This window comes from Vombatus ursinus, unplaced genomic scaffold, assembly GCF_900497805.2.
Source record: "Vombatus ursinus unplaced genomic scaffold, bare-nosed wombat genome assembly UNPS02010304.1, whole genome shotgun sequence".
Taxonomy (NCBI): Eukaryota; Metazoa; Chordata; class Mammalia; order Diprotodontia; family Vombatidae; genus Vombatus; species Vombatus ursinus.
The window spans coordinates 5,242,758-5,258,699 of NW_020950082.1; the positions used below are offsets into that span (position 1 = coordinate 5,242,758).

The 15,942-nt window shown below is 36.7% G+C and overlaps 1 protein-coding gene across 2 annotated transcripts in view; it reads right to left on the reverse strand.

Annotated features, from left to right (window-relative positions):
• The window catches only part of FARP1 (FERM, ARH/RhoGEF and pleckstrin domain protein 1), a 331,129-nt gene that overhangs the window by 76,750 nt on the left and 238,437 nt on the right, over positions 1 to 15,942 (reverse strand). For both annotated transcript variants that reach the window (XM_027854091.1, XM_027854092.1), the window contains exons 7-11: positions 14,643 to 14,757; positions 7,257 to 7,404; positions 4,588 to 4,683; positions 2,263 to 2,426; positions 1,497 to 1,565 (exon numbers count right to left, since the gene is read on the reverse strand). In XM_027854091.1, the coding sequence (XP_027709892.1) occupies positions 1,497 to 1,565; positions 2,263 to 2,426; positions 4,588 to 4,683; positions 7,257 to 7,404; positions 14,643 to 14,757 (592 nt within the window). The remainder of the gene's footprint in view (positions 1 to 1,496; positions 1,566 to 2,262; positions 2,427 to 4,587; positions 4,684 to 7,256; positions 7,405 to 14,642; positions 14,758 to 15,942) is intronic.

Below are 15,942 nucleotides of genomic sequence, written 5' to 3' on the forward strand. Positions count from 1 at the left end.
TCATTTATTGATGACTTAAAGATCCAGAAAAGATTACTATCTCAGGATGAAAATGCTATTAAAGATGACTTATGAGAAGAACGTGGACTTAATTATATTCAAATTTAACCTACAACTTTTCCTGCATTAAAAAAAATAAATTCTTTTAAAGTAATAATCCAAATAATTGCCATACTCTCACCTATTTTTTTTGACATTTTGTTACTTTCCTGTCATAGTCTCTCTTTTCATTCCTTTTTTCCCCTTCTCCATGCTAAATTTTCTAATCCTATCTTCTCATCCATGACTTATCTAATTTACAAACTCATAAAAACTCATGAAGTTTAAGGTCAACAAATATTTACTGTGTGATTAGCCCCATATTAGTATTCCCTTCCAATCCTTCATACTCAATTTTCTGTTTTGTATTTTTGTTCTTTTTTTTTTCCCCAATGGGAGTCTTTCTCTTCTATCCTTAGATGAATAGCCCTCATTCCTTGCTTAATGCTCTTGGCCTGTTTCTTTCTCTCATACTCCTTTACACAGATACAGAAATGTCCCCTGATTTTGAACTGATCCAATCATTCTGGAAAAAAATTTGGAACCATTCCCAAAGGGCGATAAAACTGTACATACCCTTTGACCTCACAATACCATTACTAGGACTGTAACCTAAAGAGATTTTTAAAAAAAAAGGGAAAAGAACCTATTTGTATAAAAATATTCATAGCAGCTTCTTTTTGTGATGGCTAAGAATTGAAAATTGAAGGGATGCCCATCAGTTGAGGGATGGCTGAACAAGTGGCATAAGATTGTAATGGAATATTATTATTCTATGAGAAATGATTAGCAAGATGATTTAAGAAAAAAAAAACTGGAAAGACTTACATGGACTGATACAGAGTGAAGTGAGCAGAACCAGGCGACCGTCGTACATAGTAACAGCAATACTACATGATGAACTGTGAAATGACTTAGCTATTCTCAGCAATACAATGATCCAAGACATCCCAAAGGACTCATTATGAAAAAAACTATCCACCTCCACAGAAAAAACTGATGGAGTTTGAATACAGACTGAAGTTCCTTCCTTTTCTGAGTTTTCTTCCACAAATGACTAATATGAAAATATTTTACATGATTGCACATGCATAACCTATATCAGATTGCTCACCATCTCAAGGCATGGTGAGGGGAGGGAAGAAGGGACAGAACTTGGAACTCAAAAATTTTTTTTAAATGTTAAAAAGTGATTTGACATGTAATTAGGGAAAAAATAAAATAGTACTAAAAAAAAAAAAGAAGTGTCCCCTGAGAAGACACTAAAAAATATACAATAAAGAAGAAGAGTTTACTCGCCCAGGGTCAGTGTAGGGGTTGGGAATATAGTTAATAAGCAGCAGGTCTATGATAAGACATTGAGCCTTTATGGAGACAGACATTCTTGGCAACTATGAAAAGTTACCTGGAAAGTATCACTGCCCTCAAATCAGAAATAGCATCAAAGTTTCTCTCACCTTTCAAATGGAACTTTCTTATGTCCTCCTTCTTTAACATAGTCAAGAACCTGCTTCTGAGTCCGACCACTAGGATAAAGACCACAATTATGGGAAGAGAAAGAAGAATACACAATTGTTGTCATTTATACAGAGAAACACAAAGATTTATCATCTTGTTCTCCTTTCTTCCAGAATAGTGAACTGTTATACTTTAAATAAACTTTTCAATGTGTAAGAAATGAAAACAATAATAACAACAGAATCCTCTCCTTCCCATTCTTCAGAAGCTCTGGGTTTCACTAATGAGTGTGAGTGGGGGGGAAGGTCCCATTTCTGAAAGCATTGTTCATGAAGATTTTGTGTTTTGTTACTGCATAATTGTATGCATTGCCATTGTTGTGTACTCTTTCTTTGAAGACAGGTAAGTATAATAAGATACCTCAGATTCAACAGAGGTTATTAAATTATTTTCACTCCTAGAAAGAAAGGCTGTTTATAGTTTTAAATCTATTGTTGATGGCAAATATGAAAGGGAATACCAAGGGGCTTTGCTTTGAAAGCATTGGATTTCTACCATTTGGACATTTCAGTAAAAACTTTACTTTTCATTGCTCGCAGACACTAATGGTTTTCAAGTAGTGCCCCTATTACATAAAATAGCTATATCGGCTGCAAATGCTAACACTTCAGTCACAGAAGGAATTCAATTTAAGGTAACTTTCAATGAAATATTTCAGAAGTGACAAATTGCAGTCTTAGGTCTTGAGGATACACTCTACCTTACCTGAACCTAAATGATGACCCTCTTGTGAAAAGAACAGGCTTGGGCTTTGGTTTAGGCTCTTCAAAAAGTCTGAAAAAGGCATGATGTTCCACACATATTTTCCAGAAGGACTTGCAGAAATCCCTACTGGCCATTAGGAACTCCAATGTGTCCTGATATGAGCTCTAAAGAGAAAGAAAATTTTGACTTTGTTTTTCCTTTTGTCACCTACAGAAGAGCTGACTGAGCTATGAAAAAGAAAGGGGATGGGAAAGTAAGAGGCCATATTTCATCTCAATTTTTAATTTGCTAGGGTAAACATTCCCTTTTAATGTTTGGCGAAGCATCCTTGCCAGTGATGATCTAAATCATAATTCCGCACATACATTTAATTCTCCACACACTTAATCCTGCCCAGAAGAACTAACAAAGAAAGTTTGGCTTCCAGCAGGACTGATCAAATTTCTTTAATAGAATTCATAAACAAAATACACATTCTTCATTTGCAATTATGCTTAGACATGCCTAAGTATAGAAACGCTCTTGTAAAGCCTTAGAACCTTAGTCTAAGGTTCGTAATTTTTCTTCCTTAGGTTTCATGCCAATGTTGAGATATTATCTTACGTCTTCTTAGAACGTGTGTCAGGCCTAAAGGAGGAATCAGGTACCATTCTGGAAAGGAAAATCATTTCCAGGGGAACCAAAGTTCCACCTTAAGCTAACAAGTCTACATATTTTGCTTCTGGAAACAGGATGCCGTGATATTCTTTAGGACCCTAATATATCCCCATTACCATTAACTGCCCCTAACTGAAAAGGCTATCCATCCATCCATCAATCCATCCATCCATCTAATATCTATCCACACATATACACGCATGTGTGTATGTATATATTTATTTGTTGTTGTTGTTGTTTACTTATTTCAGTCATGATCTCATTTGGGGTTTTCTTAACAAAAATACTGGATGGTTTGCCATTTCCTTCTTCAGCTCATTTTACAGAAGAGGAAACTGAGGCAAACAGGGTAAAGTGACACACAACAAGTAAGTGTTTGAGTCCAGATTTACACTCAGGTCTTCTTGACTCCTGGCCCAGTGCTCTTTCCACTAAGCCACCGAGCTGTCCATGTATATATCTAGATATCCATCCATCCATCTATCTATCTAATCTATCTATAACAATGCTTCTTATAATTCTTAAGAACATCAAATTTTCACAGGGACTTTATCTGACACACAATCCCCAAGAAACAAACAGACTATATTTCAAAATTTTATTTTTAGTCAACTGTTTGGAAGTTGAGTGCATTTTTACATAGAAAGAATACTACAAATAAAACTGAGTACCCAGGTCAGTCTGAAAAAGCCTATTTAGTCCATACTTTAGAATCCAATCATCATTTGTGACATCATTACTATGAGAAAACATGGTTTATATTCAAAGTAGAGATATCAGAAATGCATTTATTGTTTCCATAGTACCTGTCATAAGAGCAAGTATTTTTTTTTCCTCTGAAGAAGGAATGTCTACACCTGAAGAATTTTAGGGAATTCCTTGGTCTGAGATATTGCTACTATTGACTCAGGTGGGGAGCAGGGTCCACAGAATGGAAGTGTAGAAGGCTTAACATGGGGGAGGGGAGGGAGAGGTAGGGACTCTAGTGGCTGGTAGATGCTTTTGGGGTTATCAAGGGCTCCAGCTAGGTAATAAGGATGATGAGAAGAAAAAGAGACAGTGGGGCAGAAGAGACTTGGGAGGGTATTTTCTATTCCTTCTGGATATCAGAAGCAGCTTTTTGTAGGTGGCAATTCTGGTTGGGGCCCCAAGAGTGCAGCAATATACATGTAAGGGTATTTCCTGAATTTATAAAAATTAATTACACTACTAGCCTTAGACACCCTATCTACCCTTATGCAGTTGCCAGTACATTCTCTCTTTACTAAGGATCATAGATTTAGAGGCAGAAAAAGACGTTAAGTTTAAACATCTCTTTTTTAAAAATGAGAACACTGAAACAAAGAAAAGCTCTGTGTCTCGTGCAGGGTCACATAGCTAGGAAATGTCTGAGGTGGGTTATGAACCTAGGTCTTCCCGATTTCAAATATCCTACCTACTACCTGCCATTGCCACTCATAAAGATGATAGTTAAGAAGCTACTTTCCCATTTGGCTTCATTTTCTAATTATGGAAACGCCAACTCCAATTCACAAGGGCATCTTACTAGTTGTCAAAATCAATTCCACAAATTCAATTCAATAAACCAAAAACATACCCTAAATATTCATTTCATTTGTACTCGGATATCCAAACTAGGTCTCCCCTAAATTTCCCTGACCCACTTACATTAGCATCAGGGCGTAGCTTGATGAGAAAACGTTTCCTTTTGAAGCTCAGCTTCCTCACCTTAGCCCAATTGAAGGCATTGATCTTAGTAAAACCCTAGGAAGAAACACAAAACCATCCAATAAAACACACAGCTGTCCAATGAAATACTACAGCAAATTCAAGGGATATGTCCACAAATCATAAAAGGACATTAACACATCATTAGTTCATAAGGGACACAATCATGTTCTTAAAAAAGTTGGCTAGACTCTTGTGAATGATCTCGTAACAAAGCCTTGGAAAATATAGGGTTGAACTTGAGTTCTTTGGTTCAATGAAACCAACCAACCACTGTTCAGCATGGGTACTGGAAGCTCTGAGGAGCTGATAGATTACCCTTGTTTTCACCGTGAAAGTCATCTAGCTCACTCAGAATGAATCCTTTGCTCAGGGTTTGCTTTCCAGTATTTGTTTTGCTTTCTTTTGTTTGAATGCAATGTTCACTACCAAATCTAAGCATATTAGGAATTGATTATCATCTTGAATTGACCTTGAAAAATTCAAACTTCATTGTTTCCAGTGTCAGATGAACTTTCAATGACATAGCCAAGAGTTAGGAACAAGGCTGATACTGGAAAACACAAGGAATTGAATTATCAGACAGGCATTCATTAAGTCTAAAGCATGGTCTGTAAGCCTGCTATAGATATACTATTATATGTTTGGCTTCTGAAGTTTTGGCAACTGGATCATATTTGGTAGGGAAATCATAGGAATTCAGCAGGTATAAGCAAAAGGGCAGCAAATTCAACATTATAAGAATAAATAAATGAAAGACTATAACTTTAGTATGTAGTACTTTTATATTACTAATTTACTATGTAATTTCCAATATTCAAATTGCTTGGAATGGAAGGGAAGCAACTTAATAAGGAACCATAAGGAATTTAGCTTTCATATTTCAGGATTTGGAGAGAAACTTTAAATGTTTTTTTTCAGTCTTTATGGTAGATTAGTGTTACTTTGGGTTTTTAATATTTTTTAGTAAATATATATTTGTATTCACTTTTGCAGTAGTGATGTTATCAAGTACTGCATTTACCTATTAAAAAAAGGTTTTGGAAGGCAGATCCTTTCTGCCACATATCCTAAGTAGATAGTGACATTTTTAAAGCTATTTGATACAGAAAGAGACATTTCTTTGAACCCTCTCTGAAAAACTATCCCTAAATAATCAGCCAGTCATTAACCCTCAACGCACAAGAGCGGAACAGCAACGTCCATTTTCTTAAAATGTGAGAAGGGTAAAGCTCTGAAATAAGCCCCCAGTGTCATTTTTCTTGATTTAGACAAAACTTGACAATATAGGTATGTAATGGTTAACTACAATTCCAAGAAATTTGGTGAAGTTTAATCATAAGACACTATAGCATTTGAGGAAAGCAAAGATGTCTCTTCCACCAATGCCTGAAAATCAAAGCAAGTGGTAATTGCTTTCATTGGGTGAGAAAAGCATGGATCTAATATGTTTACAGGTTACATTCAAGAGAGCTTATGTGCTAGATCACATGGAGTCACTGAATGACTTTGGGTTCCTGTAATCAGAACAAGCAGAGTTAAAATGTGGACAACACTGGCAAGCAGGCCAACAGGATGTTTAACAGGCTTATCTGCTAGTCAGTTATGTTGACCTAATAATCGCAATAGCACAAATATCTCACCTGGTGAATTTCTTAGATTTACAGGTCTGGCATGCATGCATGTACATATGCATGCAAGTATATATGCATGTATGTATATGTGTGTATTGTGTATGTATAGGTTATTGTATTGTATACAGGTATGTATTGTATAAATTATACATGTGCATATACATAATGTGTATTCCACATTTCACAAAATAATTATAATTACAGAAAGCCTCAATCACTTACTATCATAGAAAACACTATAATTGGAATGAAATTACTAAGACCTTACTCCAGAGTAGCATTGTGAAAAAATTCAATAATGAAAAAGCTATTTCCTGGGCTGAGGGAAAAAGCATGACTTAATACTAAGTCTTTTTTGATACATTAGATGACATATGTTGATCTCAGCAAGGATTATAAATTCCTACGCTCTCATAACCCAAATAAATCCTTAATTGAAGATTCCTTAATTATATGAAAAACTGCTAATTAAATTGGATGCAAGAGTTAACCGAGTAAAGGGATGGTGAAAGGAACCAGACCTATGATTTAATTAACATAGGAAACACTTTCTACCAGTGTAGGAGGCTTCACCTTTTCTTCATACTTAAAGTCTTAGAGATTTGCCTACGTCATTATTGCAAGGTTAAGAGACTTGATCACAGTTTAGGTAACAGCCAGTATGTGTAAGTGGTAGGACGTGAACCTAGGTTTTTCCTGGTTCCAAAGCAGGCTTTCTATCTACTGTGCCATGTTGGCCTCTCTCTAGGACACAGACCAAAGTGATAGAGCAAGAAAACAGAAAAGTGGGCTGGTGTGAGGGGGGAGGGGATTTACCTCCTCTCACCCAAAAATAACAATAGGAAGGGTACGACTTTGCCTGATCCTCTCCACCAATTTCAATTAATAGTTAATCTGGAATTGAGTTCAAAGGCCCAATTTTCTTCCCCATCTCCTGGTTAAGGGTTGTGAACAGTATTCTGAAGTGGCTCTCACCTGAAACACTAGAATTCCTGTGTTGGCAACGGCCAGGTTGATATTAGTGCCCTCCCTGTCCTTCGCTGGGTGCAACCGGATTCCATACATCTCCAGCCGGCGGGCAATCTCCAGGAGCTGGAAATCTGATTCTGCTGGTGTTTGTCCACTTATAAAACAAAAATTAAAAAGAAAGGGCAGAAGATTTGAATTCCCCATGTCTATTAATTTGGGATTAAGTGACTTCTCTAGGGACATAAAGAAGCATTTCATCCAAACACTGAGGCTGGCTGATCAGATGATATCCAAACTCCCATTCATTCCTACCCAAAGTCTAGCAGCTGGAACAAAAGCTCTATTGCTCGTGTAATTCAAAACCCCAAATGTCTACTTCAAATTCTGCCAGTTTTCAGAATCTCAAAGAATTTCCTTTAAGGTTATACAAAAGCAAAAAAACCATTGTGTTGAAACAAGTTTTCAGTCATTTACAATAGCCCTAGCCCTGTAAATCAAATTCAAAACCATACTTTAGAGAACAGGGATTATAGCATCATCATGTCTTAAAAGCTTTAATTAAAAAACAAGGCAGCAACAACAAAAAGAAAAGCCAAAAGAATCTTCCATAAGAGCAGGGTTATGGGTCAGGACATGACCTACCTTTTAGACTGGTCATATGAGACTTTTTCAAGGCACATTACCCGGTGCACAGTTTTTTGTTTTTGTTTTGTAAATAACTGTGCAATGGAGTCCTGTGCATGATCATTTTCATTTTCATACTGCTTTGACATTTACAAATGGCTTTCACATAATATTTAGTTCTCACAATCTACTGAGCTAAGTGGACAGGGCAAGGATTATCATACCCCCACTTTACAAATAAATAAATCAACTCACAAGCATTTCTTAAGCACCTACTATGTACCAGGCACCATGGTAGGGTCTTGGGAAATAAAAGCAAAAGTGAAACAGTCCCTGCCCTCAAGAAGTTCACATTTTATTGGGTGAGACAATGTGTACAATATGACTACATGCACAATATTTTCAAAATGAATCCAAGATAATGGGAGGTGGGAGAACAAAATGAAGGATCAAAAAAAAGGCTAAGATTTTTGCCTGGTTTGGATGGGGCAATGATAACTGAAGGCAAACGTGCTCCATTCCTATTTTATTTCTATTTTCTCTGCAAAGGACAGTAGCTTTCACACTGGAAAAGACAAAATTTTAAAAATCACTGAAAGGTAGCTGATACCTAAGATCTGTAAGGAGATTACAAGAGAGCACCTTAATGAATTCAGATCATCAGATCCAAATGAACTATATGCTCAGGTCTTGAAAGAACTGGCAGATGTGATTGCAGAGATATTATTAGTGACAAAAGAAAGATCACCAAAAACAGGAAAGGTACCAGAAAGACTGAAGAGGGCAAATGCTGCATCAGTTTTCAAAAAAAGGGAAGGAGAAGAGTATACAAACTACACCCCAGTGAGCTTGGCTACAATTCCCAGGAAAATTCTAAAACAGATCTCAGATTAAAAAGATGATTAGCAAGCCTGTAGATAGGGAAGGGATGCTTATAAAGAGACAAGATGACTTCATTGAAAACAGATCATTCATTTCCTTTTTGGATAGGACCATTCTACTTGTCGATGAGGGGACTCTTCTTAACAACTAGATTTTAGCAAATTTTTTAATAAAGTATCTCACACTATTGTTGTGAGAATATAGAAAGGTAGAGATTAGATCCAATCAGACGGATTCAGATTTGTTTAGACAGCTAGACTCAAAGAAGTAGTTGTTAATGGTTCAATATCAACAAGGCAGGAAGCTTCAAGTGAAGTTGCCCTTGTGAGTTGTGCTTGACCCTGTGTCATTTAACATTTTTTAATCCATGACATGGATAAATGCAGAGATGGCACCAAACTGGAAGAGATTGCTAAAACACTGGAGACAGTCTAAGGATCCAAAACAATCTTGACAGAATACAGCATTGCAGGGGCAACTAGGTGGCACAGTAGGTAAAGCTCCGGTCTTGGAGTCAGGAGGACCTGAGTTCAAATGCGGCCTCAGACACTTGACACTTACTAGCTGTGTGACCCTGGGCAAGTCACTTAACCCTGACTGCGTCACCAAAAAAAAAAAATACCAACCAAAAATACCCAAAACAAAACAGAACAGACTAGAGCATTGTGTTGGACCTAAGAAGATGAAATTCAATACAGTAAGTGTAAAGTAGGGCACTTGGGTATTAAAAAAAAATCTACTTCACAGATAGGCATGATTATATAGTAGTCCTGAAAAAGATTTGGGGTTTTAGTGGACTGCATGCTCAATAAGTCAGCACTGTAATATGACAGTCAAGGACTAATGGAATTTTAGACCACATTAAGAGGGACACTGCTTCCAGGAATAGGGAGGTGACTGTCCCACTATCCTGTGGCCTACTGAGATCTAATCTGGAATACTGTGTTCAGTTCTAGGCACCATGATTTAAAAGGACGTTCATAAGTTTGAGAATGTCCAGAAGAAGTAAATCAGGATGGTGAAGGGCACTTGAGTTACTGTGATATAAAAAGAGGTTGGTGAAAGGCTTTGAGCCCGTGTCATATAAGAATTGGTTCAAAGAATTGAGCCTGACTAACCTGGAGAAAACCCAGGGAAGAATATAATCGTTATCTTCAAGTATATGAAGAGCTATCACATGGAAGAAGGATGAGATTTGTTCTCTTTGGTCCCAGAGGGCAGAATCAGGAGCAATGGGAGGTAATTTTTAGGCTTGATTTCAGGAAATACTCCCTAGAGTTCAATAAGTGGCCTCCAAAGGTGATGGATCCAGCTACTTGGTGACGTTCAAGCACACACTGGACCACTTGTTAGCTATAGATGGTGGGGAGGTGGGGATTCCTTTATGCATTGGACCAGATGACCATTGAGGTCCCTCTAACTCACAAATTCTGTAATTCAGTGATTTTGGTAGTGAATGGGGAAGGAGGTACTAGAAACTGAAGGTAAGAGACATCAAAAGACTTGCACGAAGTCATATATGTAGAGAGTAACTGGACTAGAAGTTGAGCTCAGGTCTTCTGACTCCAACTGCATTGCTTCAAGTATATTACACTGTTTAACCTTCTGGATAAATGGTTTGCCACTAATGTAACCATCTCAATGATCATAAATTAAAGGAAACTATTGTAACATATAAAATATCTTTGTTTCAATGGGAAATAATGTATAATATAATGACTGTCAATTTTTAAGTTAGCTTTGTCAACATTTTTAGAGCCTTGACCAACCTCAGAATGCAAAAATAAGTCAGTATCCACTTCAAGACCAAGATAAAATTTCCTCAATTTTCAGATGTGTAATAAGTTCAGGATTCAAATCTCTTAAAAAGAAGTGAGGGTAGGGGAAGGGTAGGGAAAAGGTAGTGGCACAGTAACTGCTATTTCCCTAAGGTCTTTACTTCTAGTGAATGCTCTGTTGACCTTTTGTTTTAATGATTGTAAATACAAATTTCAGATTATGTTAGCAGTTAAAAAGCTCAAGGATGATGCAATTCAAAAATTTTGAAACGAATATGTATAAGGCATCATGCAAAAATGAAAAGGACATAGTAGCCATCCTCAAGGAGTTTACAATTTGAGAAGGATTAGATATGCATATAAATCAATACGTTGAAGGCAGGCCCAGTGTAGTTTCTTAATTTGATAGATTTTAATGTATTAGAAGAGAATTGAAACATTACCTAATCCATTACCCTTCTACAATAGTGCCAGCCATAATCAAACTCCATTGGCATGGAACTCATTACTTCAAGAGAAATCACATTTAAGATCTGGGATTTCACCAATGTGCACATTTTCCCCTCCTAACACAAACTGCTACTCCTTTATAATTTAGTAGATTTTTTGGTGAGTACCAAAATACGGCCAAAATGTTCACGTCCTTATGGTTAATCTGGCATTGGTCTTGGGATAGAAAGCCGAAATCAATCTAATCCAATACCTCTCTTTTTAAAGGTGAAGAAGCGGAGATATAAAAAAAGGGAAGAAACCTGTTTCAGGACACATGTAGTAAGGGTCAGTCCCAATTTCACTTCTCAAGTGGCCCCTTCAAGTTTAGCTGGGCTGGCCTTCAGATGACAGATGTACAGCCCCACATCATGCCTGTGCTTAAAGCTTCTTACTCCTGGTAGACCCTTACAGAGCTTATATCTTGCCTTTCCTAGCTTTTGGGAACCCAGCATTATCTCTATGTCAGACAAATGATGTCAAGTTTAGAATCCTCCTTATACTGAGTCAAAAGCTTTCCTCTAAATGTTACCCACTAGTCTTGGTTCTCTCTTCTGGAACTCTACAGAACATATCTCACCTGATTTCTATTGGACAATATTCTCTCCCGGCTCTTTTATTTTATAAGTTAAACAGATACTACTACTTGAAATGATCCTCTTATGACATAAATTTTAAATTCCCTTGTTTTTTTTTATTTTAGGAAAGTAATTTATTTAGATTTAAAATATTTCATACCATATCACAGATAGTATCCCAGAGAAGGTGTCATCTACTGTCTACAGAACTCCCAACACTAAAAACAAACAAACTACCTCTTTTTTTTTAACACTACCCAGAAATGAAGACGACATTTCAAATAGGATCTGGCCAGGGCAGCGTATTGCAGTACAACAATGAGTTAACTTTTTTGGCTAACGTGTCACACTATTGACTCACTGAGCTTGTGGTCAACTGAATTCTACAAATCTTTTTCCACATAAACTGACTAGCTAATTCTCTTCCAACCTATACTAGTATGATCGATTTTTTAAAAACATAAGTACCTGATGATACACATATCCCCACCAGATCTACTGGAGTCATTTGGTTTCTTGAATACACTTCCCCACTGAGAGAGAACTTGCCATTAACCAACACAAATAAATATCCATTTGGCAGTTATGTTGGCTTTCTGGATTTTTAAAACTAGCCTCTTTTGTGGGGGGGGGGGGAAGGAATTGACTTGCCCAGGGTCACACAGCTAATGAGTGTTATGTGTCTGAGGTCGGATTTGAACTCAGGTCCTCCCGAATCCAGGGCCAGTGCTCTATCCACTGTGCCGCCTAGCTGCCCAAAACTAGCATCTTAAGAAATCGTTCATCATGAGTCAGTTTTTCCCAGGACCTAATTACCCCTGGAAATGGAGAACTGCTATATGTTCCAGACTTCAATCGATATTTGTTGATTGGGACATACAGAGCCGATGACCAAATTCTAGAGTGATAAGAGGAAACCAACCTTTCTTGTCAATCAATTTAGATTGTCTGTTCCTAGAATGAGAAACCTGGTTACCCCTTCAAGCTATCAAGCTAGCTCCTTCCTTCCTTTCATCATCAAACCTCTAGAAAGTGAGTTACGCTCATTGCTTCTACTCTACCGTCTTCTCATTCCTTGAGTCCTTGGAATTTGACTTCCTCCCTCACTTCACTCAAGCACCTCTTAATCACTAAGGTTCTTTGTTCCCAACTAACTCACACTGTTGATCATTCCACATACCTTGAAATTCTCTCTTCCTTTTATTTTCATGATATTTCACTCTTCTTGTTTCTTTGTGATTGCCCCTTCTCTGTCACACTCTGCATGTTGGTGTACACGGAGTCAGAGTACTGGGACTCAAATCTTGGCTTCATCCCTTACTACCTGTATAATCCTGGAAATGTCATTTAAGCTCTCTAGTCTCATTTGATCTGTAAAACGAAGGACTTGGAACAGATCTTTTCCATTTTTAAATTTATTATGCTATGATATTCTCCTTTCAGCCCTCTATATGTAAACATTCTCTGAAGCTGTTTTCTTGACCTTTTTCTCTTATTTTCCTTTACAATTTCTCTGTAACTTCTACCACTTTCATAGTTTCATTTAACATCTTTATGTACACAATTTTGCAAAACTATGCATCTTGTACTGATCCCTCTGTTCAATCCTATGTCTACATTTCTAAGTGCCTTCTGGGTGTTTCCATATGAATGCCCCCTGTCTTCTAAAATTCAAAGTGTCAAAAGTAGAAGCCACCATGTCCTCCCCTTTAAAACCTGTTCTCCTGTCCTCTACTATCATTTTTTTTCCATTAAGACATTCTTTCAGCCATCCAAATCTCCTTCTTTCTTGTCCCTCACATCTCATCAGTCACCAACTCTTATAGACTCTTTCCTTAGAAACATGATGGGCAATAGCTTAACAATTAATGTAATACTAATGGTAATAATAAACTAATATAAATGTTGCATTAATAAATCAATAATAATTGCTGTAACTATCTCACATGCTTAAAATGTTATAATAATGGAACAAGGAAGTGACTATAAAATCAAGTTAGTATCTTATTTAATTCTATTAAGTAAGCAGGTCTTATAAGCCAGAATAACTTTTATTATGATATTAGACTAGGTGTCTGTACCTAAGGATCAAGTTACACATGAAGAATTTGCAGGACAGAAAGACTGTTTCTGGCAGTGAGGATCAGGGTGGAGACCAAATTGCAATGGGTTGGAGAGTGAATGGATGTTGAGAAAATGGAGGAAACATGTATTTACTGTTCTTTCTAGAACAGTAGTGATAGAAAAGAAAGGGACAGGATGACAGCTTAAAAGGTTAACAAGGTAAAGGAAAGAGTTTTTTTTTTTTTAATTTTGGGGTTTGTTTTTTTTTTTAGGATGAGAAGACATAAGCATATTTATACAGAGAAAGGAGAATGAGTCAACAGAGATTAAAAAATTGGGGATATAACAAAAGACAGGTGAGGGTTAATTGATCAAATTGGGGTAAAGGTTGGGATCTAAATTAGAGGTACAGTAGGTTAGCTTTTGGCAAGAAGGAGTGAGATTTCTTCTTACTCTGAGATGAGTAAAGTGGCAGAGGACAAGAGATGACGAAAGTTCTAAACTGTAGAGAAATGAGCAAAGGGATCTATATTTGTAAAGCACTTAGCACAGTACCTGGTACATAATAGGAACTACATAAATGCTTTTCCCTTCCCCATTCCCTTCTCCTTATGTCTCTTTATCTTCATATCTTAATAATGTAAATAAGACCACATGCTAAGAATGAAGGAGCAAAGCAAGGGGAAAAGGTTTCACCTGAAATAGTAAGTCAGATATTAGGCTGAAGTTTTGAACCATAAAATTGTTACCTATTTTAATACGGCTCAAGTTGTAGAACTGCCTTCCCAGGAAGTCTTAACAATTTTTTTTAAAAACAAATAAAAACCTCCAGAAAACTATTCAGAACATTTTAGGAGTGTTAATTCCTCAAGATAGGGATGATAAGGAATGGACCTCCCTAGTTCCCTTCTTGCCTTATAATTCTATGATAAAGAAATAAATTATAGGAAAATATAAGCAAAAGTAGTGAGACTTACATGTGGTTATGGTGAAATTCCACGATTTTATCTTCTAGTTCATCTTGCTGAGGTATGTACTTGTTCTTTGCTAAGTGCTCCCGATCTACTGTTTCATCAAAATCCCCAATCTCAGCTAACAAATAATAAAGAAAAAACAAAGGTCACATTTAGCTGTCACTTGACTGGTTCTGAATTGTCAAAAACATAGCTGTCAAACATAATTGCTCTTGCTTGATAATGCAACTTAAGTGTAGCTGTTTTTCTGGGTGCACATTGGAAAAAAGAATGAGTAATTGAAGACTCATCTATGAGGAGCCTTTTACAGATCATGTAGGACAAAGTTCTTTGTTTCATTTCCTTATGTTTTAGAAATGATGGAGATTGATTTAATTACCTGCGAGAATCTAAAGTGATTTTGAAAAAATCCATGGATATTTCCATTGAACTTTCATGTATGTATATACATACACATACATATGTGTGTACACATACACGTGTACATATATAGTTATATTATATGCACTCAAGCGCGCGCACACACACACACACACACACACACACACACACACACACAGAGCTTACAATTAAGTTGCCCATGTACACACATCTTTAATACATATATTCCAGTGACTAGCTGCTGGTAACAAAAAAAATTCAAAAGATGGCATCTCCTTTAGCAGTCCCATTGCTTGGTAGCATAATACTCTCCCTCCTAGACATATCACTAGGTAATTCTATTCCCCTACATTCTTGGAAATGCATCAGCTGCATCTCAGTCACCACCTTTGGAACCTTAAAAATCCCATGGGAAATTCCAGAATTTACATACTGCATTTTTCAGTGAGCTTCTAAAAGTAATTTGATTACATAGAAAACTGAAACATTTTAAGTTTCCTCATCTGTAAAATGAGGATACTGACGAGGTGACCTCTAAGGCTCATTCTGGCTCTGAAACTCTAATACTATATGGTAATAAATGGGAGCTACTTTTTGAAAACCTTACATTAGTGTTTTTTGACTTCAAAGACAAAATTTGCTAGTCAAAATAGTTGTTCTTCAAATTAACCTTCTAACATAAGAAATTGTTTTATCCTTTCACTTGACCATAACATAGCCTTAAAATTGCTATAATATGGAAATTAAAACCATACTATTTTAAAGACATAACTGTCCCAGGTTAAAACTTAACCTTGTGTGCCATTTTCCTTCTGTGACATGGTCTTCAGAAAGACTTAATAAGACACTGCATTATAGACTGAGGCCCATCTGTCACGGTTCTGAGGATTAAATGTAAGTCACTTGTTGCTATGTAACCTAT